The 25,991-nt window shown below is 42.3% G+C and overlaps 1 protein-coding gene across 1 annotated transcript in view; it reads left to right on the top strand.

The window, feature by feature from the left end:
* The window catches only part of LOC138625693 (cadherin-12-like), an 87,629-nt gene extending 63,019 nt beyond the window's left edge, over nt 1-24,610 (top strand). The window contains exons 7-12 of the mRNA XM_069706792.1: nt 4,383-4,636; nt 10,061-10,197; nt 13,763-13,884; nt 18,401-18,518; nt 20,028-20,279; nt 23,279-24,610. Coding sequence (XP_069562893.1) covers nt 4,383-4,636; nt 10,061-10,197; nt 13,763-13,884; nt 18,401-18,518; nt 20,028-20,279; nt 23,279-23,790 — 1,395 coding nt within the window. The 3' untranslated portion in view covers nt 23,791-24,610. The remainder of the gene's footprint in view (nt 1-4,382; nt 4,637-10,060; nt 10,198-13,762; nt 13,885-18,400; nt 18,519-20,027; nt 20,280-23,278) is intronic.
* Nucleotides 24,611-25,991: the final 1,381 nt, after the last annotated feature.

Here is a 25,991-nt window from a genome sequence, read left to right as displayed (position 1 = left end):
AGGACTTTTTTTCTTCTTTTTTTTAAGTGTAAAATCTAATACTGTACCTGTGAGACTGTGATGCAGCGATTAGTCCCTTGTCCTAAATTAACAAATTCCCTTGGAACATAACAGGTTCAATTGGCAAGATGGAAAAAAAAAAAAAAAAAAAAAGTTCCTTCATTCAGTATCACTGCCAGTGCAATGAAGGTGCACATTTACATATCAAAGGGTGCAGCACCATGTCTAGAATTTCAAGTGTGTTCTGTTGTGATGTTGAAGAGCAGCAGCACTGACATGAGAGGAACTCGGTCTGTCCTCCTTACAAATTCCTTCGTTGATACACTTCCTTGTTGTGTCCGCGGTAACCCATAAAATGTGCATAACAACTGAGGCTGTAATGAGACACTTCGAATGTGTAATTGAACATGCATAGGTGCATGCAACTTGTTTAAGGATGATGTATTTGTGGATGTGGGTAATACTTATCCATACAGAGCTGGTTCTGAGTGCATAAGTAGGTCATCTTGAGAAAGGGGGGGAGGGAAAAAAAAAGTTAAAATGATACATGCAGCCTGAGAATGAATGGCCGTTTTTTTTTTTTTCCTTCTTGGGAAATTTCCCCTATGGCCTGCAGATCTGATTTGATTCTCCCTAAGTCGAGCGTTGACACATTAGCACGTCTTCTCATTAACTCTGAGTTTCTCATTACCCCTTCCTGGTCCCATTTTATTCCAATTTAACAACAGATATTTCAGACGTACTTGGACCATCGCGCGTCTCAGACACATTTAAAAGGCACTGAAGCTCTTAACATTACTGTTTTGCGCCCAAGCCGCAATATGTAAATCAATCTGTGGAAATTGCTTGACAGTTAATCGTATATCTGTCCGGGCATCGTTCCGTGTCAGTCCTCCATTTGTCGAGGAAATGAACCGAACTTTGCTCTCGTGACGTCCTTTCTTTTCGTTAGTCCAATTTAATGAGAGCTGTGCGATCAGAACCTTTCACTCCTGATGAAAGATGAAAGACTACCCTAGTGTGGACTACAGTGGATCCATTCATCAACTGAACTGTTTTATAATGAGTCGGAAAAAATATACAAAATCATTTAATGCAGACACTTTTCAAGATGTTTAAACACACCCTCTCGCTGCCATAAAAAACAACAACAACAACAACAAAAAAAACGAGTTTGACTGATTTTCCAGGATGATCGAGCAATAAAAGCATCTGCTTCGCTAAGTATTACTCTCACAGACCGAGATGTTGTGACAGTTCGGCTGATTTTGCACCACAGTGGCAGCGGTTAGTGATTTGTAGCAATGTGTTAAACCATCACTAACACCGGTCATTTCTCCCCTATGAAAGCAGAGAACATGTGGTTACATTGTAACCTCGGTTCTCCGAGTGAAATTGCACTCCGCTACATATTTCATAGGTACGCAGATGGAGAGATGGTCTCAAGACAACGTAGAACACAAGGTTACATTGTAACCTTGGTTCTCCGAGTGAAAGAAACTATCTCTCCAACTCCGTACGCATCAAATATGTAATGGAGCGGCGAGATCGTCTTGAGAACAGTAACTCCAGAGCCAGAGAACTCTTACAGAAGAAAAAAAAAACACATGAATTTCACATGTGCAAAAAAAAAATTAGAAACGTGGGTTTGGAACATTTTCATGGTTGAACATGCTTAGCCCATGTAGATTTGCATGTGAAAACATCTTTTCCCAATGGTATCATATATTACAACATGTGGAAAACATGGGAAACACATGTTTTTTTTCTGTAAGGATTTTACTTCAGTTAAAAAAAAAAATCAGTTAAGCGATTATAAAAAAAAAAAAAATCTCTAAAATTTCAAATTGGGAACGCGATGCAAAAAAACAACAAAAAAAACATTCAAATAGCTCTCCTGCTGAAGCTTTAAGTTCTGTAACGGAGCAGGAAGTGTGCCGATGATTTCCAGAGCTTACCGTCGACCAAACCAGTCTCTGCTCAGATTTGACCAAATACAAAGCTGCTTTTTGGCTTTGTAATTGAGAATTAGCCAGCAGATTTGAGTTCTAACAAGGTGACTGTTTGAAACGGACACCGACAGGGATAAATACAAGAAAATCTTGGTATTGCTCCAAAATATCTCATCAAACCAGCTGAACATTTCTGAATGGACCTGCTCCTCAATTGCAATTTTCATGCTCGTACTGTTTTCCTGGCATTATTTTACGCAAACTCATTTGTCAGCTGGAACACCGAGACGCCGGAAGATTTGTGTCAAAACTGCGGCAAAGTCTGTGCGTGAAAAGAGCATTTCCCCATCACACGTCTTCGGCTATCGGAGGATTACATGAAAATTAGACAGTTATAGAGGGTGAAATTTCGGGCCTGTATCCTAATTGTGGTGACGCAGCATGTTGAGATGGAAAGCGGGAGCTTCTCCTCATCCCCAGTGAGACTCTGGCTAATGAGGCCTGGTGTACACCTCCTGCTGTCCACCTCCCTGGCATCGCCTTCCCTCCTCCCTCTCCACCTGTGCACCTATTTGAGCTGAGCTATGCGTGGCTGTCTACAGGCATCAGTCCAGGCACCGGTATGATGTACAGTGCGAGAGGGCCTATTTTTTAGGTATCCGTGTATTTGTACTTTATTTACGTTGCTTTATTCACGCTTCAGAACGCGAGCTTTTATTTTAGTGTTGATGCATTCAACTGCAGCCGATGAAACTCGCTCTTTGAGAAACGGGGTACACCGAGCTCCTTTTTGAAACTGGAATTCACGGGAACCAGCGGGAAGCTCGGTAAACCGAAATAACGACCGCTGGACGTTCAAGGCTACTTATTCTGTGTAATTTGGCAGAAAACCTCTTCGTTTGATTGTAGTAATCAGCATTTGAATGACACCTATGATACATGCAGGTATCAGACGCAACTGTTGCTTCAGAGGGAGCTCGGTCTTCCCTTCAGTGTTGTCACCTCTTGAAAGTGATTGAAAGGGACAGGGTGTATTTCCTGTTAAAGGATCGTATAACTGTGCCTACCCAGTTGCATCTGGCACACTGTAATCAAACCAATCATGGTGGTTGATGGTCAATGATTGCTTTCAGATTGGCTTGCCTTCACGTAGCTCTCTCTCTCTCTCTCTTTTTGTTTTTGTTTTTCTGTTCTTTTTATGGACACCTGCTGTAGCTGCAAGACCGCAAAACCATGGCGATGGAGGAGAGACAGAGGGCTTGAGAAGCATCTGCTATCATCTGTGAAATCATGACTGCACAGCCTCCGATCACTTCAAGCCCCTGGACTTTAATTCGATGGCCAATTCATGGGCGTTTAATTCGGACAGATGATTGGTCATATCCATCTCGCACCCAAAACCAAAACATTTTCCGCACCTCTCTTCTTACACCCGGCGTTTCGCGGGGCTTTTAACCAGCTGTTTTCGCTCGGCGCTCTTCTGAAACAAACATGCCGGAGAAGCCCAAGTCCTGGGGCAGGGAGATAGCACTGGCTGCAACAGCGGTTATATGTTAGTCAATTTGAAATACACAGAAAGGAATGTCTCTCATGTGACTCCGGGCCGGCGGAGCGTGACCGACCGCGAGCTCGCCGAGTACGGTCGGTCACACATGAGAGGGCAGGAGACGGGCGGGAGCACGAGCGCGGGTGTCATCGCTGTCGGATGTGTACACCTCAGCCTCAGACATGCCGAGGATGCTGATTCCCAAACCGCCCCCCCCCCCCCCCCCTCGCTTTTGACTAATTGACCCTGAGCTGATATGTCAGAGGCTTGAAGGAGGAAGAAACCGACGCCGCGAGCCCCCGACGGTGCGCGTTCGGAGAACTCTTGTAAATAGGGTGAAGTTCTCTGCTGAACCAAATAAGAGCAGCTTGACTCGTCTCCCTCGGAGGGTGCGAAACATTAACCTGGTCAGGACTCGCTGTGCGTCTTCAACGACTGACTGCCGTTTCGAGGCTCTCCATAAATCTTTTAAAAAAAACACACGCTATCATCGTCCGTAACGACACGTGTTTATTTACAAGTGCGTTTTGCCTCCTCTGGTTCTGCTCTTCAGGAAGCTGAGAACTCTGCTGTTTCAGTGTGTTTTGAGTGACAACATAAACAATGGAAATCACCCAAATACTGTTGGATATGAGTTGACATGCGGTAGCAGTCGCAGGGACTTGTGCTTAAGAATTGTAAAATAAGAAACATGAGCAGAGGGCAAACTGCTGTCAACACTGACGCTCGTGTCGAGCTGCAGCATTTTCCTCAGGATCTCTCCGCTCGTGCACGATGAACACGCCAGAGAAAGCAAATCGGAGCAGAAGTACGAACACAATTATGATTGGAAAGTAATCTTCAACTGTGCTGTTGTCGTTTTTTTTTTTTTTTTTTCCGTGCAGCCCCTGGACTATGAATCCAAGAAGGCATATACCTTCAAGGTAGATGCTTCCAACGCTCATCTGGATCCACGATTTCACAGCTTTGGGGCCTTCAAAGACACGGCAACAGTGAAGATTAACGTTTTGGATGTGGATGAGCCGCCGGTGTTCAATAAGCCCTCCTATGTGATGGATGTGTATGAAGACACACCTGCCGGCACCATCATTGGAGCGGTGACTGCGCAGGATTTAGACGCCAGCAGCAGCCCAGTCAGGTAAAGTTGATCTGTTCTGTCTCAAACTTGTAAACTGCACATGGAGTTATGCGATGCTGTTATGATATATCAGAAGTGGCCCTTTAATCGGTTTTGTTCCATTTCTTATCATTTATGGCAAAATTGATCAAAAGCAAATCTTACATTCAAATATATTTAAATTAAACTTCCACAAAGCAAACGTTTGCTCAAATCTTATTTTTAAGTTTGGTTTTTGATTTCTCCAGCAAACAGTTACAACTCTCAATCTTAGAGGGACTAAATAGGCCATCAAAATGCTTAATAACAGATTGAGTTAAATTGTGCACGGTATTACAATTCTGGTTAAAATGTATATCACACCCTTCTCAGTCTTTCTGTTCTGTGGCATATTTCCTTTTAAATTGATCATTCTAATAAATTATACTTCCCCCCAAAACGTTAGCACACAGACCGAATATAATCCATTATTAAACCTCTCTTCTCCTTCATTCTTAAAGTCTCTCTCCGCTCAGAAAATGTCATCTTGTTTATTATTATTTGAGCTTCGCTGTGCAGAATGAAGTTTCTGCAGAGCTTAAAACTAGCAGGCAGGTTTTTTTGTTTTTTGTTTTTTTACAATCAGGAGCTTGAAAGAGGAAAAGTTTCTCTGACTGATCATTTTAAAGGGTGGAGCTGTGAGCACGATTTGTGACATCAGCGGTGCCAGTCTTGGTCCAATATTCAATGTAAACATGCATGGGGCAGAAACTTGAAGCCTTCAGTGTACACACCTTGACCGAAAAAAAAACGTGTTTCCCATGTTTTCCACATGTATGACCCGGGTTTACCACACGCTGCAACATATGATAAATAGGGGAAAATATGTGGAAAAGTTTTCACATGGGAATCTTCATTTACACAATGAAAAAACAAGTTTCACATGTGCACAATCACATGTTTGAGGTCACGTGAGCTTTTGCACATGTGAAATTCACGTTTGTTTTTTTTCTCTAAGGGTACACTGAGGGTGGACTTTACATCTTGAGTCCAGTAGTTTAACTTTCAAGTTAAAGTAGATGTTATTTTAAGGATTTTTACCATATTAAAGTTTTGTTTTTTTCTGGAGGAAAACCAGACACAAATTAATATTCAAAGTAATGTGTTTAGATACATTACATCTTAAAACATGCCTGGAGGGAATCTTTAACTGCTCAAATGTACTGTATGTCAGAAGCGGGATAAAAAAAATAAAGACAAAAACCGCACCATAGTCTTACACACAGTTTAGAAATTCTTGGCACCTAAACATGCCATTGTTACCTGTTGTTAGCATGACTGTAATCTGTGATAAACACATAGATATGATGAATGAAGCCGGCCTTGACCTGAATCTACATCTCCATCTCGAGAAGCTGCTCTATTGAACCGAATGTCCCGTGTTATTCTCATGAGGATAAAAGAGCTAAAGGGAGAAGTACTGTGATACTGCAGCGGGTGATTGAAGGTTTTAGATCTCTAATACATTCATCACTGTCTCCAGTCCCCATTCATCAATGTCATCATAGCTTTAATCTTGAGAGTTTTGTCACTTTTACTCATCACTTTGAGGACTAATGAATCCATGTAGAACATTTGACACTGTCATGTAATATCCTGTTAGCATCACTGGCTGGCTGGTCAGGTCAGCACTTGCTGCTGATATTGTGCAACGTGGAGACAATATTGACACTTTATTAGTGGCCTCATCGAGCATCTTTGAACCCAATAGGTGCACTTATAAAATGAGAGTTCGCATATCAGTCTAAATTTTAAGAGTGAAGAGATGTTCTGATTTAAGTTTGGTAATGACTATAACAGTTTAAAAAGTAAGTTCTGCAGCTAGCTTTTAACGCACAGATGCAAGATTTATTGTATATTGTATGGGAATAAACGAGTGGGATAATTCAGGTTTTGCTCAGAGGCAGGCATGTCGCATAAAAAAAACAAAAACAAATTTCAGCTGATGTCTTGAAGTTGTTGCATCGAGTGTGCTGACTGCACATTTTTAGATCACCTGTTTCAATGAGAGTAAGTATGAGGTTAAATGATTTGCTCACCGTCCGCTGAGGCTCAAACAGATTTAAGAAACATTTATGGATTTATGGAGCTTATTGTTTGATCGGTTTTCAAAATAATTATTCTTTTACAATACGTCCATGGTGGTTACCACGCAACTGAGTTTGCTCTTTCAGAGGTATACAAAGATGAGATTTATCGTTCAGATAGCATTATTCATATTATGCATATATGCATGTGTATTTAGATGACCGACATTACTTAATGGCGGAGTGATACACTGCGACTCAAAGGACAGCCAAGTGGATGAATTAGTTCTTTCATGGCACTTATTCAGCGGTCCACGTTACACTGAGGAAGCTGTGCGTCTATTTTTAACCCACATCCGGAATTAGTAGGATAGTAAATGGCTCTGAATTTTACTTTGGAAACAAATCTAAAGAGAACATGGCTTATACAATGCAGTATTGAAGTACATTAGTTTAATCATGAAATCAAAAGGACTGAAATTAATCCTGCTGTTTTAAATTAAACATTAAAATCAATTCCTTAGGTTTTGATCTCCTTTTGTAGAACTCAAAAATGTATCCTGATCTATGACAATGTCCCAAAACTTAAAGAGTCCTAAACACACCGCCTCTCCTCTCTCCTTGGTAATTATCAGGTGGAACATTTAAGCATCACTACGCAGTTTTATAGACGTGGCATGCTCAAGTACCGATTTATACTCAAGGCAAGTCATTCATTTTCTCTCTCGATCACTGCACACACACACACACACACACACACACACACACACACACACACACACACACACACACACACACACACACACACACACACACACACACACACACACACACACACACACACACACTGCTCTGTTTTCAACCATGAAACTTCCGTGCTGGATAACAATAGATTGTCCTCTGCAAAGACCAAAGAAGTGCATTCTTAAAAATGTATGAGACCTTTTAGTTTTTCGAAAATCTATTAATTACTTTTACTCAGACACATTTTGTTTTATAGCCACGGTTCTTCGAAGATGAATCGCCGCGGTGTTACGCAAAAAATATAAGCAAAAAAATGACCTGTTGCAATGAACGGTAGTTGTTTTTTTTTATGAATATTTCATCCCAGAGAAAACAGAGGAAGAGCAGAAGCCAAGGTTTGTTCAACAAAAAGCTAATGCCCTCTATTTTGTGGATCCCCACTTTGTCTCCAGCACTTTAAATATTCATCAATACCACGGCTGACATTGTTCATTTGTGCGTCTTCAGAGAGCTGCCTTGCATTCTTCACTTGAAAACAATAGAGCCAATGACCCATCATGCATAGGGAATAATGCTTTTAGACTATAGACTCTACTGATTCTGCTATTTAGCGGTATAGTGTGGAGTTATCTCCAGCTGGGGAAACAAAAGGTCTTCATGAATACTGCATTGTTCGCCTATTCTACAGAGCTTCACAAAGATTGAATGGGTTGTACAGACTGAACTCTTGCCCTCCGTCTAAAATGGTAATGTCACAAATCACAGGACTTTGAGGAGCCACGTTGGTCGTGGACATTAAAAAACGCTGCTGCACAAAGACCATAAACCATAAAAATCAAAACCTGTGGAAAATAAACCGAAACATTACCTCCCTTGTTGTTGTTTTTTTCCTTCTTAAATTACCTTGCGCATTGTGTGTAATGTTCACTGGAGTGAATTAACATCCCCACAGTTCAAAGCAGGAGATAACGCTGTAATTAATTTTCATATCTACAGCTGTCAGTTTGGAGTTGAGCTTAAGTAGACTCTTTAGATCTGAGATTTATTTCTCACAGCTGTTGATGAGCTTTTTTCTATTTAATTTGGAGATTGGACCAATTACAAGTAAAACTGTTTTATTTTTGAATGTTTTCTGTCTCACATGAATGCAAAATGTAGTTTTTTTTCTTCATCTTAGCCATTCAGTTTGAGAGACTGAGAGTGAGCTGATAAGGGGGTTTGTTGTCGAGTTGAACTGAATTTCGACACTGTTAAATATTCGTGTAATGATTTGGTCTCTTTGACCCCTGGGCCACACTCACAGGGAAATGTATGCTTCAGTAGCAGTTTGAATCCAATAATACTCCCCAACCACCACCACCACCCGAAACACCCCCCAAAAAAAAAAAAAAAAAAAAAAAAAAAAACGTTTTGCCCTGAGGGAAAACTGCAAAGCATTGATCTTTTGAACTCTTGATGGGGAGTTTGGCTGTAATATTTATCAAAGAGGCTCACAACTAAACTATTTTGACACGATCATGTTCACTTCAAGGCTGCGCGCAACACACACAGTTAAAGAGAGGACGTGCACAAATCAAAACTGAAACAGAAAATTTGATGGAACCAAAGCTCATAAAAATTTCGACTGAAGTGGTTTTGTTCGAGTTATCATTACAGAGAAAGACTCGAGGCTGTCGATACGCGGCCTGTTTCTCATAATGACTGAGTCAAGTCCAGTTTGAGGCTCTGTTGTACAAGCACGATAAATATTCATGAGAAATAGTCTTTTAAGATCAAATAACTCACCGTGAGAAAGAAAAAAAAAAAAAAAAGAGGCCAGAATGGTGTCAAAAAGAGGCTGTCCGTTAGGTGGAAAGTCCAGGCTCAAACCCCCTTGAGAAATTAAGCACGAGCTCTGTTAAAGTGCCCACGAGCAAGGCCCTAAATTCCCAACCTCTAACCTATTTGTGAAGGGGAATAAAAAAAAACAACAACAACTATTTCATACCAAACTCCCCGACAATCCCAAAATTATTAATGAAAAATCGCCTTTTAAGATCAAATAGCATGGGGTGATGAATGGCGCTGTCACTGGCATGTGCTTTGCTTTCAGATCTCTTTTGTATTACATAGTTTGTATTCAGAGCAACTGGGTATGAGACCAAAGATGCATTTCACAAGCGAGGACATCATACCATCTGTTTCTCCGACACCAAAAAGAACGACACTTTATCCCCTTTCTTTTGTTCGTGAGCCGCGAGAGATTGATTCGGTTTTGACGGCGACAAAAATTACCCCCCCCCCCGACACACACACACACACACACACACACACACACACACACACACACACACACACACACACACACACACACACACACACACACACACACACACACACACACACACCTCTTGCAAAGCATTTGCTCAGCAAGGCCGAAGTTCCACTTGCCCCATTATTAGATTGGAATGTACGTGCGATCCTCAGCACATTTTTCTGGAAATGACCATTCAAGAATGAGTAATGAAGGCGACGCCACCATTACATTACACCTAGCTTGTATACATGAGCCCAGAGGCAGGAATCACGGTGGTTTAATTCTGGGGGTTTATGGCGCAAAATGGAGGCGGACATTAAACAAACATTTTCCTCGCAGGTATTCCATCGACTGGAAGAGCGACATGGACAGCTACTTCGACATCGACCCGGTGGAGGGCACGATCTCCACCAACGAGCTCCTGGACCGAGAGAACATCGCCCAGCACAACATCTCCGTCGTGGCGACCAAACTTAGTGAGTATGACGACCAGATCAATGGTGATTAATGCCCCCCCCCCACACACACACACACACCACCACCCGCCCACCCTCGCCATAATCTGTGTGAAGGATTTAACACACTTTTACTCGAGTCAATACTCAATCCCATTTTTGCTGGAAAGGTTTATATGTGACTATAAACCATGATGGCCCCCCCGGCAGGATGTATCTCCAGGACATTGTCTCCTCCACCACACTTGCTTCAACTCTGTTTTCATTTTTAACTGCCTTCTTTCTCTTCTTTCTTTTTTTTTTTATCACATTTCATGACATTGGCATTGGAAAGGAGCTTTTCTTGCCAGAGTCAACTTTTACTTACACCGCAGTAAAAACTGTGAACCCTCTTTCCCCGAGTTTTTACAGCGAGCAGATGCAAGTGGCATCCCAGCATGCCGTGAGCCGAGAGAGCGAGCGAGATGGAAGCGGTGCGGCTTTAAGACGTGTCATCAAGCTAATTATGTTTTTATGAAGGAAGTGGAGCAAATTTCCGGATAAATAAGCAAATCCATCGTCATCAAGTCATCAAATCTGCTGAGAACCGTCAAAGTCATTATCCCGGAGGCAGGCTGGTGCTCAATCAAAATTACACACGCCGTATATTCATTAGGACAGACTGTGAAATATGGGCTGTTAAAACTTGAGTCATTGTCGCCTTGGAAACTGATATTACTCACTTCCCCTCAAGGTCATGGCAGTGACATGCTAATTCTGTTTTCAATGTGTGTGTGCGTGTGCGCGCGTTTCTTTGTGTGGCTTTTGTGCATAAGTGCCAAGAAATTGGAGGATGAGGTAGACTCAAAGGATATAAACGTGGAGGGAGTAAGAGGAGGAGGAGGAGGAGGGGGAGGAGGAGAAGGAGAAGGAGAAGGAGGAGGAGGAGGAGGGCAGTTTTACAAGGCCGTTGCATGTTGAAGTCGGCATCAGGGAGCATTTTTGAGTACTTTGGCCTCCCCCACGTGTTTTACTCTTTTCTTATCACCTCCTGCCGAGTCAGGCTCTGATCTCGCCCTCTCCGGTTCCCCTCCTCAGACAAGCAGAGTTTTAACTCACTGATAGAAAAGAAAAAAAAGAAAAAAACAATACTTCCAGTGCCAGTGTTTAAAAATAATATTTGGACTGGTGCAGTCAGGATTGAGATAAAGCCGGCTCGCTCGAGTTTGTGTGTCCCAGCGTGAGTTCAAATCTGTTTTTGACCTTGAGGGCGATTTGGCAGAACTTTGTGTTCTGGGTATTTGGAGAGCTTGTTATGGCTCGTCGGTGCTGTATTCTATTGTCATTTGTTGGGGTCGCTGTCTGACCGTTACTCGGGTTTTAAACCATGAAGAACAGCAATAAATACTGAAAGCGAAGATACCGCCATGTGCTCGAAAAAGAAATCATGCGTCCGTTGAGGAGAGGTCATTGCACGCTGACTCACTGTATCTACAGTCTGGAGAGGCCTCATTTGGCACAGCAGCTTTCACTAAACAGTAAATCACAGCGTAGTCTGTATTTAACCTGTCTCTGCATCTACCTCGCGTCCTTACTGCTAATGCCTTTTAGTATTTATCCGCCCACACTCACGGACGACATTTTCCTTGACTAGAGCCGCTCTTATCCTGCAATGATGGACATCCCGACCGGAGAGTTAAGAGACTTTTCCCACGTCTGTCCGGTCGTCTCCAGACGCTGCAGTCATGCAGCAAAACCAGAGCGGTGTGTGCTGCTCTCCTGAGACGCAGCGTGGAGCAGGAGGCGATCTGAAAAAGAGCCGGGGATACATTCACGCTCGGCTTTTTTGGCACTTAGACCCAGCTGCAATTTTTTGAGGAGTCAAAGAGAAGGCAAGATCTGTTAACTGCAATAATAACAGGCAGGGAGGCAATTAGGGAGGCACACTTACTATCAGCCTATGAATGAAGTTTCACACTTCTCGGGGAGTTTTGTTTTTGCTTACTTCTTCTGCCTACAGTTGCACTTTTTAACGAACTCATATCCTCGAGGAAGCTTCCCATTTCACATTTTTATAGATTTGTGGTTGATTGCTTGCAAAGATGAGGTGGTTGTTTTTTTGTTTTTTATTAAAATGAGCTTAATTAGAAACACAGTAATGTGCAGTAAAAAAAAAAAAGAGGCAGTATGAGGCTGGGGACTTTATGGGGAACCATTCAAGCGTTCTACGGCAGGGAAGGATTCTGATTCAGGAAATAAATAAATAGAGCATGCGTTATTGGGCTGAAGTGGTGATGCGTGTCAGATTTGAAAATAAGCACTATACGACTGCTCCATCTAGTGGGCCGGGCGATATATCACTCATAACAACAACAGTTATGGAGATGAGCTATTGAAATGAGATGAGAAGAAAATTGTAAACTGGGCTTTTAAAGACCTATATTATACTTTTTTTTATTGAATCTCTGAGATGCTGGAAGTTCAGACTTGCTCATCATGGACCTGGATGACACAAAAGATTAGTATTTTTTGCTGGATGAGCATCAATGTTAGTAGTTTAGCCGGTGCAAAGCATCAAATCCCGTGCTCAGTGTCATTTTTACCTCGGTGGGAAGATTGCTTTTTCCATCAAGGTCAGAGACGGGTTACTAACTGAGCCGTGGCTGCTTCTCCAATCCCCTTGAGATGACTCTACAGCCCCCTCTCTCCCCCCCCCCCCCACCCACCCACACCTCACTGCATTCTTCTCAACCGCCACCTACACACAAAAACACACGCACCTATACGTACCTTTGCACTGGCACTCGCACAAACAGGCGCACACTAAAGCCTCCCACTGCAGAGCAAAGCCTATTCCCACACCAAATCCACAAAGTTTACTTTGCCGGGAATTGGACACACGGACACACACACACACACACACACACACACACACACACACACACACACACACACACACACACACACACACACACACACACACACACACACACACACACAAAGAACATTTCCCCTTTGTGCCCCTGCTGTGAGGAAACATTGTAACAAACAACCCTGGATTCACGTTTATTCCACTCAAGGGAGCTTTCAAACTGTAATTAAAACGGGCCGCTGCATCTTATGGCTCAAACCCAAAGCACAAGAAAAAAAATCCCCCCCCCCCACGGATCCATGTTTTATTCATGGGCAGCACATGGGATGAATTCACGGTGTGTATTTATTCAATTCTCCTTTACATCATCAATCAAAAAAAAAAAAAAAAAAAAAAAAAAAAAAGCGTCATAAAACAGCAGCATCCCGGATGCAATTAATGCACGGCCACACTGCAGACGCACCGGCGGCTTCCCGGCATCTTACACAGATCTCAAAAGCAGGTGAGCAGCTGTTCAAGGACGACTGGGACTGGACATCAGCACTCAGCCATCCTACCGCAACAGTGATAAACCTCAAAGCTCTGCCTTTGCCATACGACGGTAGTGCTTCAGACATCCACATGGTGTCAGTGCTGTGAAATAAAACTGCCCTTGTTATCTTTTTTTTTTCTACATTTATTCCATCATGTTGTGTCCCTCTCTCTCTCTCTCTCTCTCTCTCTCTCTCTCTCCAGACAGTCCAGTTCTGACCAGCCGGGTGGCCGTCACCGTCCACGTGCTGGACATCAACGAGTTCCCCCCCGAACTCGCCAGTCCGTACGAGACCTTTGTGTGTGAAAATGCCAAACTGGGACAGGTATGTTCACAGCTCCTCTCCTCTCTGAATTAAAAGCACAGCTGGATGTGTTGATTGTTTGAGCTGGTGGATGTTCCCACAGAGCACACCGGCTTCAAAGTGGCTGCTGAAAACTACCTGAAGGTGCAAGAATTCTATTTAAAAAGGTGTTGATTTATAATAATAAATAATTACTGAACTTGTAGTAAGCGGAGACAAAGTGAGGATGTATTTTCTGCTTTTTTGGGGCGCCATAAGTACACGTTTAACTCTCACATTGACATCTTACCGTAGATTGCTCTCTAGTGATTTCTTCAAGGTCACTTGAACAAAACCTTTTTTTATTTGAAAGGGATTTCAGCACGGACTACGAATCGAAAACCTTAAACTGATTGTGTCATCGAGTTCGATTCGGCAGCAGAAGCAATCATAAAGCGGAGGCAGTGCTTTGCATATCAGCGGGCCGAGAGTACATTTCAGATGCGGCGGAGAATTTGCCCGTGCGCATTGTAAACCACCTGTGCCTGTAAATTAGCCCATTAACCAGCATCTATATGCAGTTAGCGTTGTGAGGGAACAGCTTCTTTGGCAGTCTATCAAATCACAGCAGACGCCTCATCACGTTGAGGCTGTTTTGCTGCTCCTCAGGCCTGTTGCAATCAAAACACTGGCTGTGCCCTCCGTTTGAAGGCATCTCTGTCTTCCTTGGATGGGAGTCTGCCGTGTGCCGTTGCTGTCGAGATGGAGCAAAGACACGTGCAAAAAATGACACTTTGTCTGAAGGGCCTGAAAACGTTTGCTTTCAAGTAGCTGCTTTTTGCAAATGAGTTCTACATACAGTAAACACCGAATGTATGCAAACATTTGACTTCAGCATTCTGCCGATGCCTCCCAGCGCCATGCATTACCATGTACTAATCTAGATTTTAGTATTTGATTTATAAAGCACTATGAATCTAATCTGATTAAACTGAATCCACAGGAATCCAAACAAGTAATAAAAGATAAATACATGTTTTCTTTCAGAATAGATCTTAATGGTGACTTCACATGGATGTTTGACCTTCACTCTGCAGACTGATCTACAAGTTTGACAAGAGAAGGATGTTGTTGTTTTTTTGCATTTATTTGCTCGTTGAGGAAGATTATTTGTGCTCATAGACTTGCGAGCATGTTTTTGTTACATCACAACTGGAAACCAGTTGAGGTCCGATGTGCAACTAACAGTTCGGTGCTTTACGAGAACACACGGAGCCACCGATGCACAAACCTCGTGGCTTTTTTTAGACGCCTTGTGTTCAGAAGTTAAACTTTGGAAAGGAACAATATTTATTATTGATGAAGGAGGGAAAATGAGTAGATTCTGTTTTGAGAATGTTGACCTGGATAATTAAACTTTCTTTAGTAGAAAATCCATATCAGGCACAATCTATCATTCAAAGCACTATTTCAGAAATGTTTTCTTGGGATTTTAAATGTTGTGGTTATAGTAAATAAGGTATCAACAGATCATTATATTCACTTACATCGCTGGTCTGTACTCTTTCCAAACAAAGTTTTACTGGAGGCAAAACTTTACGGAAATACAGAAAAATACATATACTATAAAGTATAAAAATGACTGCAGCGAATGCATCATTATCTTTTTTTCTCGCTACCATAACTCCTCCTTTTTCTTATCACCTAATTTCCTGCTTTTGACGCCGTCTTTCCCCCTTCCTCTTCCTCTCCAGAATATACACTTTCCCTCAGTGTTTCCACAGCCTGACTCCACCAGGTGTTGCGGGGGAAGATAAAGAATTGCAGATTCTCTCTTTTAAAAATCCATCACACATTTTCCCTTGATGATTGTCTGCACTCACAGCTGAAAAACAATAACATATAAAAGTGCTTGTTTTGGGGGTGTCTCATGCTGGGAAGCAACCCTTGATTGAAAATAAACTGTAACCAGGAAGAAACCAAGGAATTATCTTCCATGTAAATGTGTGGGAACAGCAAGGAGGAGAGTGTCCTACGACATTAAACTGTAATTTACAAGTAAAGAAGATCAGAGTTCGTGGTGGAGTTATACAGTAGGATGTTTCCCTATTTCATAATTTACTGTACTCAGACTCAACTGGTCAAGTGTGAAATGAGAAAGAGCCTCAATAAAAGAAAACACAACGGAAGTCCTCTCCTGCTGTGGAGGTCTAACGTAGTGGGTGTATTTTGGGGGGCCTGCACTATATAATGTGTTTCCACCGTTTAAAGTAATTTTGCTTTGCTTTTCATAACGTGGCATTGAAATGCTAACCGAGTGAATCTGTTTGTTATGCCGGAATAATTACATTAACATTTACAGCATTTAGCCTGCGCCTCTTATCTCTCGCTTAACTCACAATGCGGCTGAGTACAAAAAAGCAGAATACACTTGAAGCCATTTAACGTACACAATGGCAGTCAATAATAAGCAGTTACTGGAGCAGCAGCACCTCTTGTGATCAAGGAGGTGGGAAGCGCTTTTGAGAGCAATAAAAAAAGGGGATTTGTACATGACAGAATCCAATTAATGTTGGTATTGTAAAAAAATATACAATACATCTTCTAGTTTTAAAAAGCGTACACCAAATACTTTTCTACGAAATCAATATTTACTCTTGCTTTGAAAAAAGTGTTTACAGGTCATATGAGACAAACTACATTTGGAAAACACAAAGAAATCCTAGAAATTTGACAAAAATCTCAGCAGGCAGCGGTTCCCTCGGTGAAAGTCCTGCGGTTGAATCATGCAACCGTCCTAACCTTTCCTCACACAGACTTCATCTCTCTTTATACGACCAGTCTTGCTCCTTTGCTCCATCCATAATTACATCAGGGGCAGTTTTCCCCAGGCTAAAGCAAAACTGTTGAAATTTGATGACAACTGATAACAGCCACTTAACGGGCTGGAAAAACATTAGAATCAGGTTGTTCTGCAGCTGAATTTTCTGCAGTTTATTTTTTTTAATTTCGATTATCAGTTGTGGAAAAGGTTGTCAATTTGACTTTGGTTTTAACATATTTATCAGAGTTTCCATTGATTTAAAATGATTTGCATCAACATTACAGCAGTTTTCGACTATTTTAAATCATTACATTTTCTTATTTTCTTATATAAAATTGCCTAAAACATTCTGTTGTGAGCTTCTAAAATATAAAGGAACCTCATTTTTCTTCTAATTGTAAACTAAATACATTTGTGTGGTTATTGCGTTTGTCCAAGGGCCTAATATTGGTATATTTTGCCTTTTTTTATTGGATATTTAGCTGGCAGTCTTTTGTTGCACACAGACATTAACAGGAAATGAAAGAGAGGTGTATGACATGTAACTAAAGTCCGTTTCCACGGGGACACTGCAGTTCTATGGGATGTTACCTCAGATCTCCCACCAGGACAACCCATTAATACATCATTTTTGTGGTAATGTTTCATGGACATTAGCCACGTAACTGATTTTCATACTATAAAATTGACGGATTAAACACTAATGAAAAGAACTGTTCGTGTTAGCTGGATTGATTCATCACAAAGCTAATTTGATTGCAGCAAATTAATAGTGTGAACTGTGCATCTGCTGCGGGGAACACAACAGAACACTCATCACACCTAGTGTCGGGTTCGCTCCCCGGGTGGGACCTTCATGTAAATACCGAGAGGGGAAGGACAGAGAGAGAGAGAGAGAGAGGGATCGTCAGGGTGATGTAGGAGGCCAGGAGGGCTGATTAGTGGCACCTGCATGTAGATGGGGGAGGAGGAGGAGGAGGAGGAGGGGGGAGTCCAGGACCGAGGCATCGCGTCTCCGGCAGGTCAAGCCCGGCGAGTGAGGGAGAACAGACTGGTTGCACAGCTGGGTCGGCAGGACAGCCGGTTCCAGAAAAAGCTCTGAGACAATCTGGGAAACAGAAGAAAGCAGGAAGCCATTCAGAGAGGGCTGAATCAGCAGTCTGTGTCAAAGAAGATAGTCGTCGGTTGCACACGTGTCGTTGTCGTAAACTCTATTACACAACTTCTCACGCAACTGATCCAGTTTGCTGAAGTGTAAAAGTGATCCGGCTTGTTCTGTCCTTACAGCAGCTGTACTGTAATATACGTGCATTATAAAAACAGCTGCTCCGTTCGTGACCACTGAACTGGCTCCAGCAGATTTGAGTGAAAGTTAATCCATCACACTGTGTGTGTTAAGTGTGATTTGGACATTTCAACAAGTTTTCAACAAAGTGCTCAGCGGCTGTAACCAAAACGAGTGAAGGGACCAATTAGCGGTTTTGTTTCAGCGGTGGCAGGTCGGCAATAGTTCAAACTTCAATCATTTTCACTTTCTAACTACAAATTCACACACAGTTTTCTGGGAGTATGTCGATGAAAAGGTCACCGGTCGACTATCAATGTACTCCAACAGGCAGGATTATTGGAAATGTAAACCACTAAGTAAAGCTTCTAAAAGTTAAATGCCAAATTTAGTGAAATAAGAATTGGATATATATATTTTTATAATCAAACTTTTTTTTTTTCAACCAGGTAATTCAAACCTTCAGTGCAAAAGATCAGGACCTCCCAACTGCTGGTCAACAGTTCTCCTTCAGATCATCAAAAGAAGATATAAAGAACAAGAATTTCACCATTCGGGACTTCGGAAGTAAGTATTTCTATATTCCTATAACGTTTGACGTACTTGGCAATTAAGTGTGAACCAACAGTATATCCAGAGATAATACATATTTTTTACAAATGAAAATAAATCAAATCTCGATCAAATCTTAAATGACAAGAATAGCGATGTGTAAGAATAATATATTCCAGAAAATGGATCCAGAATTATCACATAAAAACAATTACTGTCCACTTTCTTCCTTCGAAAAAGAAGAAAACAAAAGACTCGAGATCAATCGTTGGTCGAAAGTGTTGCTGCTCCGAGCGCATAAGAAGGCTCTTGAACCAACGCTAAAAATAACTGAAACACATGCAGCTGGACGTCGTCTTACGATGAGGCCACATGTGACACTCTGCAGCGCGCTGGCCGAGGCCCTTTGAAGTCTAACCAGAAAGACGAGGTAGTGAAAAGTGGGACATGGCAGGATGAGGCCGGGGAAACGAATGCATTCGCCCTCCTTGACAAGCTCCTAGTCCGAACCTCTGATCCACTTTTTTTTACCTTTTTGGACACACACTGTCTTTGCCGTTTCCCGGCTGCCAGAAGCCGTGGAGCCACATTCTCCAGATACGCAGGGGAGATTTGATACGCAGGGACAGAAAATACAAACACCACGGGCACCGCGGACAGGTTCGGCGAGGGGGCGGGCGGAGAGAGAGCACAAACAAAAAAACAAAAAAAAAAAAACACGCCGCTGTGCACAACATGCAAGGTGTGCTAAAACGCCTGACCTCCTGTCAAGAGGAAGTGCGAGGCCTCGTCACAGCAGCAAACCCGGCGTGACAGGGGTCAGACAGCGGAGCTGCAGCGGACGGGTTTCAACCCGACACGTTGCCTCTCACTCGTATACGTTGTCGGCCTCCATTGGACTCGCTGTCTGGACACCTCCGGCTGTCTCCCCGAGTTGTTCCCTTTGCATGTTTTTTTTTATTTTTTATTCCTTATCTATTATCCATCGCTGCTAATCTGCTGTTTCTCCGGAGCGACGCTTACCTGCACAAAGAGATAAACAACAACAAGAGGCCGACCGTTCTCTCCGCGGGGGTTTTCGGGGGAACATTGTACCGGGTGTGGTTGGGCTTTTTTTTTTTTTTTTAGAGTAAGTGGTGTAAAATGGTGAGAAGCTTTGATGAGAAGGGTCTTTCATACGTTTCTCATCTCACTCAGAGGCACATTTAGAGAGGATTTGATATCAAACATAAAGAGTTATCAGACATTGAAAAAGTTTCATCTTTCTCCTTCTTGGACCTCCAGACTTGTAACGTAGATCAGAGAATTGTCTGATGGATGTGAGGTTTTATTGGGAGGAATACGTTCTTTGACTTTAGTCTGAAGGCCTTCGTAACCTGTACAGATCAAGGAAGAAGTAGTTGCTGCGCTACCTCGGGGCCTTTCCATCCACAAATGTCAAGACTCTTTTAATCCGAGACTGTTTTCAAAGAATCGGGGAATGTCTTTTTTTAAAAACTCTCCTATTTTTTGTTTTTTTCCTAGACAACACAGCTGGAATCGTGACGAAGCGGAGTGGCTTCAGACGGCGTTTACAGGAGATCTACTTCCTCCCCGTGGTGATTGAAGATAACGGCTACCCGCCCAAAAGCAGCACGGGCACCCTGACCATCCGGGTGTGCGGCTGCGAGTCGGACGGTTCACTGCTGACCTGCAGCGCCGAGGCCATCTTTCTCCCCGTGGGTCTCAGCACGGGAGCTCTGATCGCCATCCTTCTGTGTATCATCATCCTGCTAGGTGAGATCTTTTTGTCTTCCTTGGTTTGCGGGACATTTCTCATTTTAGCTTTCAGTATTACTGATGATCATAAATCAGATCGCCTTACTGGCTCAATTCTGACTTCGGCCTCAGCTCCAACGGGTCAGAACGATATTTGTATTTCCGACTGTTGTAAACACATCTTACTCTCTACAAATGACCTTTTGTGACCTCAATAAGATTTGTGCTCCTTTTTTTTTTTTTTTTTTAAAGCAATAGTTGACATTCTGGGAAATATTTGATTGATAGCAGAGATAGAGGAGAGCACAGACAGCATGCTCATATCTGTCCGTTAAACATGAAGCTGTAGCAAGGAGTCGGTTATCTTGGCTCAAACACTGGATGCCTGCGAGCATGGCTCCATCCAAAAGGTTAAAAAAAAGAAAGAAAAAAAAAAAACGTCTCATTTGTTTTATATGTAAAAAAAAAAAAACCACAAAAAAACCCAGACACCATCCAGTTTTTGGGGGTGTTTATGTGCTGGATGTTTTTCTAACTGGTTGCCTAGCAATCTTATCACGACAACAAGACTTAAGGAGGGTGATAACGATTTTCTTTAAAAAAAAATGTTGGTCTAAAAGACAGTGGCTGCTGTTTCATGAAATGTCAAACTACTGACATTTCTGTTCAAACCTGTCGGTGATTTAGCCTCTCTCTACAGTTCAAGACAAATTTAAAATGTGAGATTTGCTGCTGGCCGAATCCCAACCTTAATTTAACCTGAATGGAAAATCCATAACGTCTCTTGTAATGATTTAGATGTTAAGGACGGTTTTAAAAATGTTCACTCCTGCATAGTTAAAGCTTATAGTAAGAGACTGAACACATGACCTAATTGTATTGATGTAAATCTGAGCCAGCAGATGGATTTCCTATTTTGCTGGAGTACAATTCTTTTCACCCCATTTTTTTATATATATACCTGTTTCCAAACTTGCTGAGCTGACCACGGGAGTCGGGCTGGCGTCTCTCCAGGAGGGTCCGCAGTTAATTATAGAACCCATATGAATTTTGTCATTCAATGAGATGTTAAAAGATCGGAGGGAGGGACGCTTGGCTCTATAAAACGATATCCAATCTCGCTGCCCCGTGGCTGCTTCCCAAGCTACAGCTTTTTACATTTCCCACAAGGTCATGATTGTAAAACTCCTCCTTAATTCTCTGCTGTTAATGTCCCAGCTCATCTGCATAGCAGGGAGGAAGTCAATGTGGGTTTATGGCCTCGTTTTCTGAATTATGAATGCGGGACGGTCGGTTGTTAAAGAAGTTCTCGTTTTACACTGGAAGTCAAGGGGAGCCATGACCTTTGAATTTAGCTCTATTTACTTTCCTCTCTCTCCTTCTAATTTATCGTCCAACAAAGAATCCACTGTTAAACTCCAACTACGCCTCGTCATTAATCCTTCTTTTTTTTTACGACCTCTCGAATGTATTCGTGTGAAATATCAGCTCTGGTTTCATTGTTTTATATATGATTAAACATAAAAGCAAACAGTCGCTGTGTTCACTGCATCTGAGAAGAATGTCTTCAAAGCTCCCACTCGACTTCACCCCCAAGGCTGAGGGCTGAAGCCAAACCGCCATGCTGTCCCCGAGAAGGGAAGCGGCAGAGAAAATCAGAACTCACACCGAGAACATTTCCACAGAGCCACTTAGTCTCTGAGCAGGATTTGTCAGGACGGCTGAGTTCGTCCTGTGAGGGGGAAACGATGGGATAAATTAAGCAAAATGACAACGAGCCTTTCATCTGCGTTGCTGTTGCACCTAATAAACGGAGCCGCGTTCACCTCACGGTGACAGCTTTGCTGTTCGAAAGTCTTCAAAGGTGCCACTGGGGGGAGCTGGCACACTGCACGAAGGCAGATATAATCACATGGGAGTGAAGGGAGGCAGACAGGAACTGAGATACAGAGTGCTTGAAAAGGAAGAGACCTACTTAAACTTTTTGTTTTTTTTCTCATTCTGAATGTATTTATTGGACTCTTTCATTTGAATGATTTAAGTTTTATCCCGGCCATTGCTCTTCCTCCTAGATGCAACTGTATATTAAAAAACCCCAGAGGAAAAAGAAAAAAAAACATTTTATTGCATTTTTCATCCAGTAGACGGAGAGAGAGGGACACACAGGGGGAGATAGACACACGGAGACAGATTGCTCTGACGGGACGGAGGGGAGGAAGGAAATTTACTGTCATGCCGTGTGTTGAAAAATCACCTCGAGTAACCTCTGATGGGTTTGTGTGATAAAACAATTAAGTGCTGCTTTTGGTAATCCTGTCAGCAGTGCGATTTTTGCTCCAGCAATGTTAACAGTTCTTATGCTATCTATTATAATCCACCTGACTATTTGACCCACCAGAGCCATTAACTCTCAGGTCACAGCATCTGCAGACATGGAGATTAAAAAAAATAAAAATTTAAAAAAAAAAGGCTAAATAGGGGTGAAAAACATTGTTTTTCATGTAGGTTGGTTATTTCAACACTTTTAAAGCGAGAGCTAACTATGTAATTGGAATAATGGGCGACATTTGACCCAGATGTCGGAACGAATTAAGAGTCGACACTCATGCTAGCAGCTCTGTGAGGCTGCACACGGTGGAGCCGGGAGTTAATTGCTATTGTCAGCACGCTAACATGCTCATAATGACTACACTAGCACTCACTGCTAGCAGCTACTGTTCACCATCTCAGCTTAGTGTGTTTGCAATGCAAAACAATGAGCTGATCAGCTAATAAGCAGTGATGGGACTTGAATTAGTTTTGCAGGTACTTTTGTCATCAATCAAATCATCTTGTCATCAATATTTAACCAACTTAAGACCAGCTTTCATTTAAATACTTGACACGTTTTAAAGCTGCAAATCATTAAATTCCAGCTTCAAAGAGTCTCTTCTTACCTCACCAGGTGTTCAAATCAGACTAGTTTGGACCTGCAGCCAGCAGTTTAACATGTACGCGTCTTGATTCGTTCCCTCTAGTGATCGTGGTTCTCTACGTGGGCTTGAGGCGGCAGAAGAAAAAGGAAACGCTCATGTCATCCAAAGAGGACATCCGGGATAATGTGATCCACTACGATGACGAAGGAGGGGGTGAAGAGGACACGCACGCCTTTGACATGGGGACGCTTCGCAATCCCAAGGTTGTCAAAGAGAACCTGTACCGCAGGGACGTCAAACCTGAGATGAAGCGAGGTCCCCGGCCGGCCGTCTCTCAGGACAGCGCGGACATCCGAGACTTCATCAACCAGCGACTGAAAGAGCACGACACCGACAACTCGGCGCCGCCCTACGACTCCTTGGCCACGTACGCCTACGAGGGCGACGGCTCGGTGGCCGAGTCTCTCAGCTCCATCGAGTCCCTGGCAATAGACCTGGAGGAGGACTATGATTACCTCAGTGACTGGGGGCCCCGCTTTAAGACACTGGCAGGGATATTTGGGGAACACTCGGAAACTCAGTCGGACTCAACCACCACGGAGAACACACATTGATGTTATTCACAGACTCAAAAAGCAAATATGTAACAATGTTCTTTTGGTTTGGCGACACACAATGTTTTACCGTTGTTTTCCTCCCATGCCATCTCTTTTCATTTTCTAATTTTAGCGCACTTTTTTTTTTTTTTTATCTTTTTGTTGTACTTTACCACGCTCAGTCCCAAAATTGAAAAAAAATAAAATAAGAAATGAGAGAACATATGGTAACATACGTTAACAGACGAGCAAAGCAGCCATTTATTTTCCTTTCAATTGAATGTTGTTTCTTTTCTTACGTTTTGTTTCCTCTCGGGGGAATACGCATACGCACGGAAATGTTGCCATTTCCTAAAACATCCTTTAAAGTGCCTCAATATAATTGTTCTTTCACTTGCTATTTCATGCCACATATCCAGTGTTGTTTCCTAGAGACCCCATAGGCTGAGCTAATTCAGTCAGCATCACAGTGCTGTGCTCTGACCGGCCGAGGCATTTACCAAGACCAATGTCAACTCTGTGGGGACGATGAGGTGGCCCGAGTTTGGCCAAAGATGTTTTGAATGTTATTTATTGTTCTATTTATTTATTGGCTGATTGAATTTGATTCGATTTCTTTGTGTATTTATCTATTTATCTCTCAGTCATCAATCTGTATTTTTTATTTTTGGAGACACTCGAGGATTTTGTAATTAATCAAGGCCCACATGAAAATGTATGTTTCTGTTAGGTGGGTCCTGTGAATAGACTTGTACTAGAGTTGTAAAAAGATAAATTAGGGCTAAATACTGCAGTTGAGTCATGTAATAAGCACTGTTTTCTTAAATAAACCACACTTGGACAGAAACTCTCTTTATATTTACTTCTTACAAAAGTTCATCCATCACTGAATTAAAAAATGATGCCGTACTATAAGTGGTGTTGCTGATTATGATGTGTATGAACAGACTGTAGCACACTGGAGCTGAATGGTACATGACGTGGAGTTGCAGAAATGTACTGCAATATTTCTAGTGTTGAGCCTTTCTGAAGCAAGAAACAAATTATATGTAATATATTATGTAATAATATGTATGGAGTTATAGAATATTTTCAGAAGGACCACCAAAACACTGACTTTGTCTAATGACACCATATAACATTTTACTGAATATGTATTTAATGAGAGAAGTTGTCACTTTTTGAGTGGGAGTCTATTGGAGCCAGCCCCTAGTGGCCTTCAGTGGCACTTTAAGGCACTTCAGCATTGGCTTCACTTTTAAGACTACTTCCATTTTTGTATTCAATCTATAGGGGAGAGCTAGTTAGAAAATGTTAATTATCGTGTTAGCACGTTAACAACTATGGTAAACATTATTTGCTAAACACCAGCACTAAAAGTCTGATACCACTATGTTTAACCCCCCCCCCCCCCCCAACCTTCCTCGAGGGGAGAATCTACTTTTTACTGCACAGCTGACTGGTTTTCTCAAGAAAAAAAAAAAAAATCAACAAAAACACCTAAAAGCTTTTAGGACTGAATGTTTCCTACAACATTCCCACACCGAGGAAAAGCAATCAAGGTAGCAAGAATTACAAGTCACACTGAGGCTTCAGTAAGGTATCAAAATGACCTATTTCTCCATTCACTGAATAGAGTGGCTCAGTCCTTTCTTGCCATGGTCTGGTGACGCCATAATGGAAGGTCTGGATGGGAGCCAGAGCACTGACGTACAATGCAGAGCTTCTAACCAATGGATGGGGAGTGAACCCTCTTTTTGTCTCTCCCTGTTACATCCAACAGGTACACCAAGGCAGAGCTTCAGTAAATGTGTAGTGATGTGTTTAAATGGACATTAGGTAATCTATGATGCCTGCAGGTAGAAGGAATCGCAGTGACAGCGATATAAGTTGACTCCTACACCCTCTCTGCCCTTTTGAGTGGAGGTGGTCTGTAACTGACACCAACAGGGACGACAATAATGCAGCTTTTTTGTTGTTGTAATTTGACCTTCAGTTGTTGAACTGAGCTCTCTTGTACAGCTGTGCTTCATTTCCCATCTTGTTTGAGCTTCATCCACTTTGTGCTGCTTGCTGTGGCACTTTATTTCCGCTTCTTGAGCTAACGGAACCTGAACATTTATCTCTAAAAGGAAAAACTGTTGGCTCCCATGTGAGGATTCGGACTTCTCGTCTATGTCATTACGAGCTGAATTGCTTCAGGTTTTTAGCTGGTGGTT

The sequence above is a fragment of the Brachyistius frenatus genome, unplaced genomic scaffold (genome assembly GCF_029030835.1).
Source record: "Brachyistius frenatus isolate BFR_SWC_R1_liver_20210118 unplaced genomic scaffold, ASM2903083v1 Contig_65, whole genome shotgun sequence".
Lineage (NCBI taxonomy): Eukaryota > Metazoa > Chordata > Actinopteri > Embiotocidae > Brachyistius > Brachyistius frenatus.
This window is presented reverse-complemented; position numbering and strand designations above follow the sequence as displayed.